The 17,196-nt window shown below is 34.4% G+C and overlaps 1 protein-coding gene across 32 annotated transcripts in view; it reads right to left on the reverse strand.

Moving 5' to 3' along the window:
- Window positions 1–17,196, reverse strand: part of LOC472247 (eyes shut homolog) — a 559,821-nt gene that overhangs the window by 250,993 nt on the left and 291,632 nt on the right. For all 32 annotated transcript variants that reach the window (XM_054685976.2, XM_054685997.2, XM_054685998.2 and 29 more), the window contains 3 exons: window positions 13,353–13,487; window positions 12,156–13,100; window positions 8,111–8,224 (listed from right to left, as the gene is read on the reverse strand). In XM_054685976.2, coding sequence (XP_054541951.1) covers window positions 8,111–8,224; window positions 12,156–12,903 — 862 coding nt within the window. In that variant the 5' untranslated portion in view covers window positions 12,904–13,100; window positions 13,353–13,487. The remainder of the gene's footprint in view (window positions 1–8,110; window positions 8,225–12,155; window positions 13,101–13,352; window positions 13,488–17,196) is intronic.

Below are 17,196 nucleotides of genomic sequence, written 5' to 3' on the forward strand. Positions count from 1 at the left end.
GAAGAAAGTTATATCTGATTTAGCTCCTGCCTGCTTTTCTTTCCATGAGCAAAATTCTATTCTTCACAAATTCTACCCACTGGTGAGGATTACTCAAATGGAGAAATACGTACTTTACATTGGAAAATATTTTGTCTACCCTCTGATCTAAACTGCTAACTAAATGTCTTACACTATTCTCTACTAGTCAGATTGGATCTCTTGTTATCTGTCCAAAATGGTAGCTGAAGTTACCATCATTGAATGCCATTGCAAAACCTTTTTAACATCACTCATCTTGGATTCAAACATCCCAGCATCCTTACAAATAAACTTTCCTATCTTGAAACTAAATTTGTTTATGGTAGCTTTAATTTAGTCAAACTAAAAACAGTGTATTTTCTGACAATCACCTGTTTCTATGTCAAATTCACACTTGAAAATGTGTCATTAACTAATAATGTATAGCATAATAATTTTAACATTTCCTGGCATTGATCAAAAATACACATTTAAAAATTTAGCAATAAATCTTATAAAATTTGAATAAATCACTTTCTAATGGATGCATAAATCTTACATAACATTTCAAATTTGGGATTACAATTAAGAATACATTTTCATGTGGTCTTATATTATATTTTAATTCTTAATTTTACTTTTATAATGTTTGAAATTGAAGTTTGACCTTATGGCTAATGATTCTTATTTTTACTCTATTTCACAATATGTGAGATATCTGAAAAATCAAGAATTTGTTTTTCTAAGGGCTCTTAAGTTTTGAAATATGATTGGCATACTCTATACCATATTTATTTGCAGTCTTAATGTAAATTTGCATTAGATGTGAGTTATTAAACTGCTTTAGGTATGACAATTATAATATTCCAAATTATATGAATTCCAAAATTCTGTTTGGAAGGAAATTCAAGAGCAATGAGAACTTGACATAATGGCTAATTTTATAATAATCACTGGTTGATATGGCATTAGGAATATTAATTTTCTATAGTTTTACTATGGCTCATTAGAACATAATATTGATTATGAATCCAGACTCATATTTCAAATAATATATATTAATATGCACAGTTGATCATGGTAGAAAAATATACGTATATTGGTTTCTGAAGAGTTTTGAAGAAACCAATAATAAAATATTAGAAAATATGTATCAAATAAAGAGATAGATGGTGTATTAGTTCGTTTTCATGCTGCTGATTAAGACATACCTGAGAATGGGCAATTTGCAAAAGAAAGAGGTTTAATGGACCTACAGTTCCACGTGGCTGGGGAAGCCTCACAATCCTGGTGGAAGGCAAGGAGGAGCAAGTCACATCTTACATGGATGGCAGCAAGCAAAGACGGAGAGCTTGTGCAGGGGAACTCCTTTTTTTAAAACCATCAGCTCTCGTGAGACTTATTCACTATCATGAGAACAGCATGGGAAAGATGTGCCCCCATGATTCAATTACTTCCTACCGGGTTCCTCCCACAACACGTGGGAATTCAAGATGAGATTGGGGTGGGGACACAGTCAAGCCATATCCGATGGATAGATACAGACATATTTTATACATCTTTTAAATGTGATGCTTCCTGTATACATTTGGCACAGGCTGTACATCTCAAAATATTTTTTAAAAAAACCCTATTATAGTTACCAAACCTTTATAGGGTAATCACTCTAGTTTGCTCAAGATAGCACCAGTTTATGCTCATGGGGTAGAAGACAGAATATTGCTGAAGTATCTCAGTTCTCTCCAAATATTAAAATGCCATTTGTCCTGGATGTTTTAACCAAGTACTATTATTTATGGTTGCACTAAAACAAATAGGGATGAGTTTGATAAATCACCACTTGGTATTTTATATTCTGCCATCATCTTTTCCAGAAGTGTGAGATATAGAGTTATACATAAGCAGAAAATTATTTTTAACATGAGGATAATATGGTAATATAACCAGTGATAACACATCTCTCTTTTTCAATGCTTTCCAGATGCAGATTTTATTGTATCAATCATTCAAAGACAGCTTGTTGGACTTTGAAGACCCAAGCAGACAAAAGTAGGTAATTCCTTCTTATTTCAGTTGGTATGCAGAGAAGCTACTAATAATGCTACTCTTCCAGCACAATGTTTCCAGGCTGCCAGTGAGCTTGGTCAGTAGGAACACAGGAAATTATGAGTTATGTCTATGTTATATATGAGAGGAAAATTGAGGCTACTAGTTTTGTCATAGGGTTTATAGATAATTGTCTGTATGTTCTTGCTATAGAGGTTTGGTCAATTATTGTGTGGTACAAAACAGTGGTCAGTAAACTATAGCTGTAAGCTGAATAAGGCCTTCCACCTATTTTTGTAAACAAAGTTTTATTGATATAGTGAAATCCACACATTTATGTTTGTCTATGGCTGCTTTCATGCTGCAATAGCAGAGTTGAATCATTGTGATAGAGACCATATGGATCAAGAAGTCTAAAATATTTACTATCTAACTCTTTACAGAAAAATTTGCCAGCCATTGGTATAAATCTACAACTATTTACATACTTTACTATGCACTGATGAACATTTCTTATTCTACAAAAAATACTTACTTTTTAATAAAACTAAGTTTCAAATTTGTTTCCCTAGAAAATCAATGATGAATATGTAGTTGCCCCTAAACTGTGCCACTATTAATGATCCACTGTAGGATATTAGTGACATTACTGACTATATACAAACCAGAATGCATACATTAGTTGAGCAATCATCAGCATCTACTTTTAAAAATGTTAGTAAATATTTTAGAAGACTGTCTTCTGATGATGAGCTAGGTTCATAGGCAGGTCTTCTTACATAACACTCTGTGAAGCACGTCTTTTCATTTAGATCAAATGACTGTCCCAAAATTATTTTTGTCATTTTTTATCGCAAGTTCCTCTGTGCATACAAAAAGTAAAGTGATAGTTGTCAAAGTGTCAGCTCAGCTAGTAGACAACTTCACTTACAGTTAAAAAATGCCAGCTTGGGCTGTGCGTGGTGGCTCACTCCTGTAATTCCAGCACTTTGGGAGGCCAAGGCAAGTGGATCGCTGGAGGACAAAAGTTTGGGACCAGCCTGGCCAACATGGCAAAATCCCGTCACTACTAAAAATACAAAACTTAGCCGGCTGTGGTGGCATGCACCTATAATTCCAGCTACTTGGGAGCGTAAGACAGGAAACTCACTGGAGCTTCGGAGGCGGAGGTTGCAGTGAGCCGAGATTCACCACTGCACTCCAACCTGGGTGAAACAGTGAGACTCTGCCTCAAAAAAAAAAAAAAAAAAAAGTAAGCCATATTAATAAAAGCAGAAACTTCAAATTGATAATCAGTTAATTCCAACAATGGTTTTCTTTTTCCCTCCAATTCATTAAATTAAAATAAAGTTTTGCAAGTTTATTCTGTCAAAGGCAAGACATCTGACAATGTTGGTAGTGCCATTGGGAATTTGTGAATTCAGCAAACAATATTCAAAAATAAAGTTATTGGTTCCTGTGGTGAAATTTTAAATACACATTTTGTTAAGTATGTGGCATAATACATTGTTTTGATCAAATATAGAAAAATGTGGAGCAGAAAATATAGGAAATGTATTGTGGTTCACACATAGTTCATATTTTGTTTCAAATCAGTCATGATATTCACACAACTAAAATAAAAACTGTAGTTTCAAAATTCACAAATAATTTTAAATACTTATAGAGTAATGGAACTAATTTGTTGTGACAAAACTATTATTGAAAAAATTGTAACATGGCATAATGTGCTTTTTTTCTTGCTTCTTTTCATCAACATTCAAATTTAGAAATGTTTAAGTCTCTAAAGAATGACTTTGAAAATGAATCTAAGGGTGCAGGGAAGCTTTGACAATTTGGTAACAGAATGCTCTAGCTGCATCTTGCTCAAAATCAGTTTCAAAAATTTGATTAAACAGCTAAAAAAATTTAAGTACCAAAGAAATCAGTTTTTGAACATTACAGTAAGTTGCATTTTTTAGATAAAGCATTGAAGTTTATTCCTCCATGATTCAAGAAAGACACTTAGCAAATTTAATAAGATTTCAAAAGTATATAAGATTTTAAATATTATAACAGTGCTTTGGAATAGCTGGGCTTGTGGGAAGCATTTGAGGGGGCTCCTAAATTTCAAGGATAAACTTACATACTAGAGCATAATGGAAATAAATTGAGAGAGTCAACAACTTTGCAGTATCTAAATTTAGCCAAACGTTCTAAAGAATAATAAATAGAAATCATTTACTTCATGAATATCTTGGAAAATGTTATCTAACAAACTGATTTTGAATAAGTAAAATACAGAACTCCTAAAAAATATTTTATCCTTGAAGAGGTCCTTCACATCCCTTGTAAGTTCTTTCCTAGGTATTTTATTCTCTTTGCAGCAATTGTGAATGGGAGTTCACTCATGATTTGGCTCTCTGTTTGCCTGTTATTGGTATATAGGAATGCTTGTGATTTTTGCACAATGATTTTGTATCCTGAGACTTTGCTGAAGTTCCTTATCAGCTCAAGGAGATTTTGGGCTGAGACAATGGGGTTTTCTAGATATACAATCATGTCATCTGCAAAAAGAGACAATTTGACTTCCTCTCTTCCTATTTGAAAACCTTTATTTCCTTCTCTTGCCTGATTGCCCTGGCCAGAACTTCCAACACTATGTTGAATAGGAGTGGTGAGAGAGGACATCCTTGTCTTCTGCCAGTTTTCAAAGGGAATGCTTCCAGTTTTTGCCCATTCAGTATGATACCGGCTGTGGGTTTGTCATAAATAGCTCTTATTATGTTGAGATACGTTCCATGGATACCTAGTTTATTGAGAGTTTTTAGCATGAAAGGCTGTTGAATTTTGTCGAAGGCCTTTTCTGCATCTATTGAGATAATCATGTGCTTTTTGTCGTTGGTTCTGTTTATGCAATGGATGACATTTGTTGATTTGCGTATGTTGAACTGGCATTGCATCTCAGGTATGAAGCCGACTTGATCGTGGTAGACAAGCTTTCTGATGTGCTGCTGGATTCTCCTTGCCAGTATTTTACTGAGGATTTTTGCATCAATGTTCATCAGGGATATTGACCTAAAATTCTCTTTTTTTGTTTTGTCTCTGCCAGGCTTTGGTATCAGGACGATGCTGGCCTCATAAAATGAGTTAGGGAGGATTCCCTCTTTTTCTGTTGATCGGAATAATTTCAGAAGGAATGGTACCAGCTCATTTTTGTACTTATGGTAGAATTCGGCTGTGAATCCATCTGGACCTGGACTTTTTTTGGCTGGTAGGCTATTAATTATTGCCTCAATTTCAGAACCTGTTACTGGTCTATTCAGAGATTAAAATTCTTCCTGGTTTAGTCTTGGGAGGGTGTATGTGTCCAGGGATTTATCCATTTCTTCTATATTTTCTAGTTTATTTGCATAGAGGTGTTTATACTATTCTCTGATGGTAGTTTGTATTTCTGTGAGATCAGTGGTGATATCCCCTTTATCATTTTTATTGCATCTATTTAATTCTGCTCTCTTTTCTTCTTTAGTAGTCTGGCTAGTGGTATATCTATTTTGTTGATCTTTTCAAAAAACCAGCTCCTGGATTCATTGATTTTTTCAAAGTTTTTTATGTCTCTATCTCCTTCAGTTCTGCTCTGATCTTAGTTATTTCTTGTCTTCTGCTAGCTTTTGAATGTGTTTGCTCTTGCTTCTCTAGTTCTTTTAATTGTGATGTTAGGATGTCGATTTTAGATCTCTCCTCCTTTCTCTTGTGGCCATTTAGGGCTATAAATTTCCCTCTACACACTGCTTTCAGTGTGTCCCAGAGATTCTGGTACGTTGTGTCTTTGTTCTCATTGGTTTCAAAAAACATCTTTATTTCTGCCTTCATTTTGTGAAGGACGTCTTCAAGGAAAACTACAAACCACTGCTCAAGGAGATAAGAGAGGACACAAACAAATGGAAAAACATTCCATGTTCATGGATAGGAAGAATCAATATCTTGAAAATGGCCTTACTTCCCAAAGTAATTTATAGATTAAATGTTATCCCCATCAAGCTACCACTGACTTTCTTCACAGAATTGGAAAACTCTACTATAAACTTCATATGGAACCAAAAAAGAGCCCACATAGCCAAGACAATCCTGGGCAAGAAGAACAAAGCTGGAGGTATCATGCTACCTAACTTCAAATTTTACTACAAGGCTACAGTAACCAAAACAGCATGGTACTGGTACCAAAACAGATATATAGACCAATGGAACAGAATGGAGACCTCAGAAATAACACCACACATCTACCACCATCTGATCTTCAACAAACCTGACACACAGAAGCAATGGGGAAAAGATTTCCTATTTAAGAAATGGTGTTGGGAAAACTGGCTAGCCATATGCTGAAAACTAAAACTGGACCCCTTCCTTACTCCTTATACAAAAATCAACTCAAGATGGATCAAAGACTTAAACATAAGACCTGGAATCATAAAAATCCTAGAAGAAAACCTGGGGAATACCATTCAGGACATAGGCAAGGGCAAAGACTTCATGTCTGAAACACGAAAAGCAATGGCAAAAAAAGCCAAAATTGACAAATGGGATCTAACTAAACTAAAGAGCTTCCACACAGCAAAAGAAATTGTCGTCAGAGTGAACAGGCAACCTACAGAATGGGAGAAAAATTTTGCAATCTATCCATCTGACAAAGGGTTAATATCCAGAATCTACAAAGAACTTACAAATTTACAAGAAGAAAGCAAGCAACCCCATCAAAAAATGGGCAAAGGATATGAATAGACACTTTGCAAAAGAATACCTTTATGCAGCCAATAGATATGTGAAAAAATGCTCATCATCACTGGTCATTAGAGAAATGCAAATCAAAGCCACAATGAGATACCATCTTATGCCATTTAGAATGGTGATCATTAAAAAGTCAGGAAACAACAGATGCTAGAGAGGTTGTGGAAAAATAGGAATGCTTTTACACTGTTGGTGGGAGTGTAAATTAGTTCAACCATTGTGGAAGACAGTGTGGTGATTCCTCAAGGATCTAGAACTAGAAATACCATTTGACCAGCAATCCCATTGCTGGGCATATACCCAAAGGATTATAATCATTCTACGATAAAGACACATGCACACATATGTTTACTGCAGCACAATTCACAATAGCAAAGACTTGGAACTAACCCAAATGTCCATCAATGATAGACTGGATAAAGAAAATGTGGCACATATACACCATGGAATGCTATGCAGCCATAAAAAAAAAAAAAGGATGATTTCATGTCCTTTGTAGGGACATGGATGAAGCTGGAAACCATCATTCTCAGCAAACTATCGCAAGATCAGCAAACTATCGCAAGATCAGCAAACTATCGCAAGATCAGTAAACCAAACGCTGGAAGTTCTCAGTCATAAATGGGGGTTGAACAATGAGAACACATGGACACAGGGAGGGGAACATCACACATTGGGGCCTGTTGGGGGTTGGCGGCTAGGGGAGGGATAGCATTAGGAGAAATACCTAATATAGGTGACGGGTTGATGGGTGAGCAAACCTCCATGGCACATGGCATACCTATGTAACAAAAGTGCCCATCCTTCACATGTAACCCAGAACTTAAAGTGTAATTTAAAAATATATATTTTATCTGCATTTTATATCAAAAAAAGATGTAATAATATCTTCCTTTAGCAGACTTTTTTTAAAGAAATTAACAGAAACCTCAACATGTGTTCAGTGAAAATGTCCATAATTTAAAATTTAATGGTTAAGAAGTGTCAAATAAACACATGAATAATTTCAAATTCATTGGTCATAAATGCAAGTCTGAAGAAAGATGTAAGTAATTTTATGGTGAAAAGCATGTGAACTGTTGTTCAGACTCTTCTTATGCCATAAAACATTTAGAAGTAGTATGATTTAATTGTATTAACCAAATTGATTTATTAAACTTTACCATAAAAGAGTTCAGTGTATATAAATTCTAAAATCGTATTTTTCAATAATAAAGGAAATATTTCACATTTAATTTGAAATACATAGATAAAATTAAAGTTACTTGTGTATATGGATGTGTATATATGCATTTTTTACCTGAAAATTGCTCATCACATTCACAAATGAAACTATTTGAAGTAATATTGCTGCAGTTTCCATGGAAACAGACATGTGGTTGACATTGGCCAATTATTTCTGAGCAATTCTTTCCTATAACAATGAAAAAAAGTTTTTTTTACATTGGATATCAATATTATAACCATCAGTTTTCCCTCAATTCTTTAATAATGAAAATATCAAATTCTGACTAAAGTAATTTCAGTTATGAAACCATGTTATACGATGATGCATTTAAATTGAAATAAAAATTAATTTTGATACTTTACATAAGTTTTCATCTTCTGACCCCAGACTATAATATCCAAATATTTTTTCTGGCTTGTAGTATTTGAGCTTTATTTAATTTACATAATATTTTAAAATTTTAATTGTATTTTCATGATAGATAATATTCATACATTTAAGTACCAGTTTTTCAACATACATTCATAGTATTGCAGTGATAATTTACAAAATGACACATTCAAATGTGTACTGTTTCTCAGACTTACCCCCTAGCCAAGGGAACAATTCAAAAGCAGAAATGGCTGCCTGGATTCTCAGAATATGTGCACAAACTTCCAAATTCAACACTTCTTTGCACTTGCTGGCATATCAAATTTTCCAAATCTCACTTACACATACTATTGTGGTCCCACTATATCAGATATATATATATATACACACACACACACACACACACACACACAGCCTTCCATAACATACTCATTCTATGCATATTTAATCATCTTATAATACCTTAGTAGAGGAATGTGCCTTGAAAATCCCAGGGCATAGCAAGTGGACAAATGTTGTTACAAACCAACTGCATGTAATTTGGCAATATGTTTTTTCCCCAGTTTAATTAAGCTCTTAATTTAATTTATGAGCAGTTTTTGCCATTATCATTGATATCTTTCAAATTCCTTATATACTGACATCCCTGCCTCACTAATGCAGAACTTTTTTCTTCATTTGCCTCCAAGCAACCCTAAATGTAATGAAAATATAAATAAAAATCATTGTGTTTCAAAAGGTTTTCCAAACATAAAAACTAAATTAACAGTATAACGCTGTTAATTATACTGTTAACAGTATACTGTTAACAGTATACTGTTAATTATAATAGGCCACACCCTAATTAAAACTTAGTGAGTTTTATGAGCTAAATTGTGCCCACCCCCGCCAAATTCATATGTTGAAGTTCTAACCCTCAGCATCACAGAGTATCTATATTTGGAGATAATATCTTTAGAGAAGTACGCAATTAAGGTTAAATAAGGTCAGTAGGGTGCGTCCTAATCCAATGTGACTGGTGTGCTTTCAAGAGGAGAACATTTACACACAGATACATACAGAGAAATGACAATATAAAGACACAGGGAGAAGACAGCAGTCTATGGACCAAGCAAATAGATCTCAGAAGAAACCATATCTGCCAATCTTTGACTTTTGGCATCTAAAACTGTGAGAAAATAAGTTTCTGTTTAAGCCATCCAGTCTACGGTACTTTTTTATGACAGCTCTAGCAAACTAATGCAGTAAGCATTCTCAATTGTTTTGACAATTCTACATATTTCATTATCTTCTTTGATTTTTAAAATTGAAGTAATTATTTATAATTAAAGTGGCAAATGGAGTATTCTTAATGTTATAAAAATAAGTAAGCATTATTCAGGCATTTTATAGTGCTCAAAGCTTAATGATTTAAAGCACCTATGGCTGTAAGAAAGAAAGAGAAAGAAAGAAACAAACAAAGAGAAAGACAGAAAGAGAGAAAGGAAAGAAGGAAGGAAGGAAGGAAATTGAGTAGGAAGCAAACCATTCTATGCAGTTATAATAAAACCACTAAAATAATATCCCATAAACTATGAATGCATACACGCAAATTAATATTCTGACACATAGTAGAAATTTTCTGGCCAAATGTTCTTTAAAACTCTTTGGACAGGTGAAAATGGATGCTTTAAAGACTGTCTATTAAATTGCTTTATCATTCACTCCAAATCAGCAATTTGAGTGTTTTCACATTTTCTCTAGTCTTCCTTAACTTTAATCACCTGATATACCCCAGCGGAAAGAAGACGTATAACTTGCACCTTCTATCACCAATGCCAACACAGTCAAATGAGAATTTGATCCACGTTATAGAGACAATATATTCAGTGGCTATTATTGGTATTAACTTCTATAATGATCTTGGTACTGAGCTATCAAGTTCAAAATGACTATTTGAAAGATTGGATTAGGTGAATTTTACAGCCTACAATGGCTTATTGAAGTCTTCTATTACATCTTTTTATTTTATCTTATTTTATTTTTTGAGACAGTCTCCCTTCATCGCCCAGGCTGGAGTGCAATGGCGCGATCTCAGCTCACTACAAACTCTACCTCCTGGTTCAAGGTATTCTTCCGCCTCAGCCTCCCGAGTAGCTGGGATTACAGGCACCCGCCATTATGCCCGGCTAATTTTTGTATTTTTGTAGAGACGAGGTTTCACCATGTTGGCCAGGCTGGTCTTGAACTCCTTACCTCAGGTGATCTCCCTGCCTGGGCCTCCCAAAGTGCTGGGATTACAGGCATGAGCCGCCTCCAAGTCGGCTCCCATTACATGTTATCACACAGCCTCTTTAAACTTGGCTCCAATGGAGTCAGCCTCAGGCACAGGGGAGAAGGAATCCCCCTAAAGCCTGCCTAACAAAATTACAGTTAAATCCCTGCAGGTGATCTGCTCTAGATATATCTCTGCTCTAACCTTCCTTCCTCTTTTATGACCAAAATACATACCAATCTGCTGTTTTCCTATACTATTATTATCAGCCGTGTCAAATATTTCTCTTTGTTAGATCATCGTGGTCTTATTTCACTTGTAACTCTCCATGCCAGGTCTGTCAAACCCTCAAATAAATTCTTTCACAAGTTTCCAAGCTTTAAATGTTCCCTACATTTTTTCAATCTTTCTCCTCACTTTCCTCCGATGACCCAGATTCCTCTAGTATATTCTCAAGTAGAGAGAGTTTTATTCCCTTCAAACTTCACGTTAGCCTCAGGCAGCATCATTTACATTTTTTTTAGATTGCCTTTCCTCTGGCTTAATTACTCACCAAACATCTTTTTACAACCTTCTCTGATTATTGCCTTTTATTGAGCTTATTACAACCGTTATTAATTATAACATCTTCTTTCCATCCTCGTCACTATTGGTTATAAATCACCATTTGGATGCCACACCAACATCCATTTAAAACATTGCTCTTGGCTCACAATTATCTGTTCCTCTCCAATTCTGCCAAGCAGTTTCAATCACTTCCCTTCAACCATAGTTCCCTAACTTCCTCTACTGAGATGCATAATTTATTTTCAAGTTATCACCTATCTAAGTACCATAATCTTGGGAATTCATTCAGTGACTAAAAGCTTTTATATTATTCTGATAATCTTATGTTTTAATGTATGAGACGTTAAGAATGAATGTTGGGAAAGATGTAGATATAGATATTTCACTATTAAACATGTTTCTAAGAGCCCTCTTTCAGTTAAGCAAAAAGCTTATTTTGGAGGATCCCTGATAGGATTTGTATATGTCCAGAATCTATATTCAGCCAAATCTAAGGAATCTATTAAATTTTTTATTTATTTTTATTTATTTTATTTTTATTTTTATCTTTTTTGAGACGGAGTCTCGCTCTTTTGCCCAGGCCAGACTGCAGTGGCGCTATCTCGGCTCACTGCAAGCTCCACCTCCCGGGTTCACCCCATTCTCCTGCCTCAGCCTCCCGAGTAGCTGGGACTACAGGCGCCCGCCACCACGCTCGGCTAATTTTTTTTTTTTTTGTATTTTTAGTAGAGACGGGGTTTCACCGTGTTAGCCAGGATGGTCTCGCTCTCCTGACCTCGTGGTCCACCCGCCTCGGCCTCCCAAAGTGCTGGGATTACAGGTGTGAGCCACCGCGTTTAAAATGTACTTTGATTTCTGTTAACAGTTTATAAATGCACTGTGTTTCTCTATTTTAATAAAATTATATATTTTAAACAATCTTACCTGTAAATGGTGGGTGACAGACACATTCATATGCTTGCTCATCCCAATTTTCTCTTTTATTAATGCAACTGCCATTATTTTTACATGGTTTAAAAGAACATGCATCAAGTTCCTGGCAGTATTTTCCAGAAAATGGAGGCTGGCAATGGCAGCTGTATGTCTTGCTCCAAACTTCACTAAGACATTTACCATGACCAGAGCAAAATTCTGAACTCAGAGATTCCTGGCAGAACTGCTGTTTCACTGTCACATTTAGTCGAAGTCCCAGTGGACAAGGTGATGGACCACTTGCCATAACTGTGATAAAATAATGTGCCCCAACACTCAGCCACTTAGAATTAACAGTGTGCATTCCTTTTAGTCTGCAGCCAAAAAGTAACTGATCTTCCGTTGTGGTATTTTGCACACAGCCAACGAAAGATGTTTCAGAAACATTCATCAAATTTATTTCTGGAAATTGAAGAGATGGTTCAGAAGAAATTACAAGGATATCTCCTAATTGAATTTGCAAAGGGCAAATCTGGGGAACAGCTTGATTGCCTGAAGTATCTATTTTAGTGTTTACACCCAAAAACCAGCAATCTCTGTAGAAGTCCAAGCAGATGTTTTCTGTTAGTGTCCAATTTACCACATATGATGAGGGTTGTGGATGCCATTCTTCCACCAATTGCCGTCTACATGTTTTTCCATTTATGAAAGAGCTGTGAAAAACCATCAGGCTCAGAATGATGATTGATTTGTCAGTCATTTTCGGGTAACTGTATTTTACAGTTTATCATAAAGAATAGCTGCAAAATGGTGTTTTAAGTATTACCGGAAATTTCCAAGTAAAGTTGTGGTTAGGGATTCCTGGGAATTGGAATTGACCTTTTTTCTATCCCCAAAGTAGCTTTGATGACAATGTGCTTTGATGGAGAAACAGGAATTCAAATGTTGTAAATATTCCTTTAAACAGAAAAAAAACATATATTGTTAGTGAAGTTTTCCCTAAATTAATAATATAGAAAATGCTAGCTCTTTTTGTAGATTTCATAAGAGCCTACACTGCAAAGATAGTGTCACCAGCAGCTGGGGACCTTCTTTGGGAAAGAAGGCCAAGAAAAATATGATCAAGATATGTTGATCTGGTCAATCTTTATATAGTCACCTGATTCTGAAAAGTTCTGGTTTCATGACATAATTAAGCCAGCAACTTACTGCGGTCTTTTGTGTTTTCTCTTTACACCAAACTTCAATCTAATCAAAACACAGCACAGCCAAGATTCTTTTACAGATGGTTTCAATTTTCTTGGGAGATAAGCATTCCTCTTCTGATTAGTTTTCAAAAAACACCTTTAAAACATAGAAGAGTAAACACCATTTAAACATATTTTTCATGTAATATTTTATATAAAAATAAGCCTTAAAATAACTGATAGTGATAATCATGTTCCTTTTATGATAATCCAGAGGATGGGAACTCCCATATATATGTAAAATTCTGTTGTGCAAATGACTAACCTAGAATGAGTCTTCTGTAGGAATGGTGGAAGGTGCCAGATAAAGAGGGAAAAGAAAGTCACAAAGCAGTAATGAAAAGATTATAAATATAAGTAAATAAAGTAAAAATAAATATAAGTTAAATGGTAGTAACTGAAAGGAGGGGTCAGCCCATCAATTCTGTTGTTCCAGAGGGCAAGAAAACATAAAGGATTTCTGAGTTTAATATATTGACCTATTTTTTTTTAAAAGGTAACTACCAATTATTGAAGGTTTTCTCTGTACAAATCACTCTACTACTTGATTAACAAAGAAACTGCAATCCTCACAATTAAACTCAAATTTTGAGAGGAAAGGTAAATGACGTTAGTGAAAAAAACGTGTTCTTTGGATCTCAGTTATGTTATTCGTTTGTTTAATGTCCTTAGGCAACCTGAGATTTAATTCTCTCCACTTTCAAATAGGTACACCAGGGAGAAGTACACCTAATTAACAAGGTAGTATTGAAGATGGAATGACTACGTAAACATATATGAGTCACTCAATAAATAGTAGCTTTTATTTTTGTTATTGTACAATTTCATCCAGCAGGTAAGTGGTATATGTTGGATTAAAATTCAGGTTTGTCAGATTCAAAATATCGGCATTTTCTACTGTACCACAAAGATCAATTAAATGTTGTTAAAATACATTATGGTATGCCATTATATAATTTATTTGTTAATTCATATCAAATCTTTATGGTAAGTCTAACATTTTAATGGGTATTTTAGATCAGGCAGAAATCAAATTTGAATTATAAATTACCTCTTTGCAATTTCAGTTCTGCATATTATAAATCTATGAAATATAAATTCATGTGACAAATAACACAAATATGCATATAGAAAGATAAAATACAACTTCTACATAATTAAATGTTCTACAAAATCATGTCAATTTCAAATATATTAATCACCTTGTTAATTTTATAGATTTAAATTATCAATCTTGCTAAAGGTTTAAAAAATAATTCAAACAAGTATATTTGAGCTCAATCTATGTGCAAGGCAATATGCTCAGTACCAAGATTCATCAATAATCAGTTGGAATAGGGTATCAATGGAAGGAATTAAGAACTCAATGAAGGAGACAGATCATTAGACAAGCAACATCATCAAATTGCTATCAACAAAATAGTCTAATGGTCTGAGACATGTAGCAAGGACATTTAGTCCAATCCAGGAAACAAAATCTAAGCTAAAATGATAAAACGGAATCACCTGGGAAAATTGCCAAAGGAAAAATGTTCCAGGAGAGAGCATCTACATCTAAAGATTTTGAGGTGAATGTGACGCTGGATGCCTTTAAGGAAGTAAGAGAAGTGGAGCTTTCTCATCAAAGAGGGAAAAGGAATTACAATTAAAGATAAGCACTCCATTTAGGAAGAGATTATATCAAGAAGGAGCAGCCATTCTCAGTAAAGGAGCTCATATTTTATTCGAGAGCAATGAAGAGCCTCTTGAAGATTTCACATGGATGATTAACAAAATAAATAAATAAATAAATCCTCACTTAACTTTGTCCATAGGTTCTTGGAAACTGCGACTTCAAAACAACATATGACAAAATCAATTTTGTTCTCTCTTCAATGTTATAATGAAAAGACAGAGAAGGAAAAGATGTTGAGGACCAACATGTTGTGTGTCGTTTTGCTTAAAGTCACAATTTTGAAGAACCTGTCAACTACATTGAGAACTCACTATAATTTAATAGCATTAGTCTAGTTTCAAGGTGAGGAACATATTGGTGAGTGCAATTAAAAGAATTGAGACACTTGTGGAGGAGAAAACAACTCTAATGTAGTGAAACAATAATGAAGACCAATTAGTACAGAGGCAATACAAATATAACACTCGTGAAGTCCATAAATATTGAAATGGTAGAATTACTACATCTCCAAGGCTGTTGGCCTAAAGAAAGAGAAGAAAATCCAGGAAGACCAGTTGGAGCAGTAAGACGGCAAGGAAGAGGGGAGAAGTCTGATTCACTTGTGCATACGCTCAGTTTAAGGTCTATCTGAGTGATTTTCTAGCACAAGTGTTCAGAAATCACAAGAGAGAAAGTGAGGTTTTAGAGAAAGATACGAATCACTAGGCAATATTGAAATACTTTTGTACCTGTAAATCACAAATTTACAGTAGTAGCAACTTGCACAGGTGTATTATTTTCCCAGCAGCTTAGTTGAAAAGGATACACTAAAGATTAAATAGCAAATGAGTTAAACACAGTCACAAATTTATTTCCACATGTAAATGCGAGGAAACAAATTACATTTGCTTTGAAGCAAAATTAGGCCTATGTGACATTTTTAGACCGACTGCAGATGTGAGCCCACATTATTGTGGGGCTAATCCCATGGTTCTTAGAGCACGCTGGGTCTCTAATTATTGTGGATTTATGTTTTCAAAGAGAAAGTGGCTTGATGCATTGCATTTCTGCCTTGTGAAAATTTAAATAAATGAAAATAGCAGCAAAGGAAAAAAAAACACTAACAGAAAAACATCTATGAAGTCACTGTATATCTATACATGCTGAATACAAAATGCTTTGGATTTTATTGGGAACTAGAGTAATATAAACATTATAAATTTGAAAAAGGTGATGTAATTTTGACCCCAAAGGTATGATGTTATGTGTCTCAGTTTTTCATTTATAAAGACATTCTTCAAACCCTGTCAAAATAGCAAGCCAAATGGCATTCTCCTCAATTCTAAACACACATATTGATTAAAATCAGGAAGTAATTTTATCCCAGGTGATATTACCATTAACATCTGATAAATTCTTGAGCCAAGAAGTCCAGAAACCCAGAACTACGATGGAGCCATTGATAGCATTTCACATAATTACAACCATAAAATCACTTGACAGGCTACGTTACCAGAAAAATATTTCACAGGAAAATATGTGTAATTTCAGAACTGTATGAACTGTATCACTTTTATAGTAGCTTTGTAGTTAGGTTATTCTAACAATAAAGTCCAACTTAAATTCAGTAGTTAAGAAAACATGAACAATATTTCTTCTTTCACAAACAGCTGTCATCTTAAATTACATCTTTTAAAAAAACACGGTAATAAGTTTAAACAAATAAGTTTTATATAAGCCAAAAAATAATTTGAAAAGAACATGCTCATTATAATAGTTGCCATATAATAGGCATTCAATTAAAGATAGTTGAGTAGAGATTGGAGATGATGGATGTAATTTATTTCTATTTGCACTCAATAGACAGTATTATGAACTGTGGAAGCCTTTAATAAGCTTGTAGTTGATTCTATATACCTGATATTTTTCATGTTTCACTTCTTTAAGAACTATGGCCTCCACAATAAGCAGCTTTTTATTTGTATAAATTATACATTGTACTTTCAAAACATATACAAAGAGGAAAGTTAGAAATAGAAGAGATAAAATTAACAGATATAAAAGTTCTCATAATTTATGCCTGTGCTCTAGAAAGTAAGCAACAAATTTTACCTACCACAGATTGGACTAAAATTATAGGAGTGAAAATGTG

This window comes from Pan troglodytes, chromosome 5 (assembly GCF_028858775.2).
Source record: "Pan troglodytes isolate AG18354 chromosome 5, NHGRI_mPanTro3-v2.0_pri, whole genome shotgun sequence".
In the NCBI taxonomy this organism is placed as follows: domain Eukaryota; kingdom Metazoa; phylum Chordata; class Mammalia; order Primates; family Hominidae; genus Pan; species Pan troglodytes.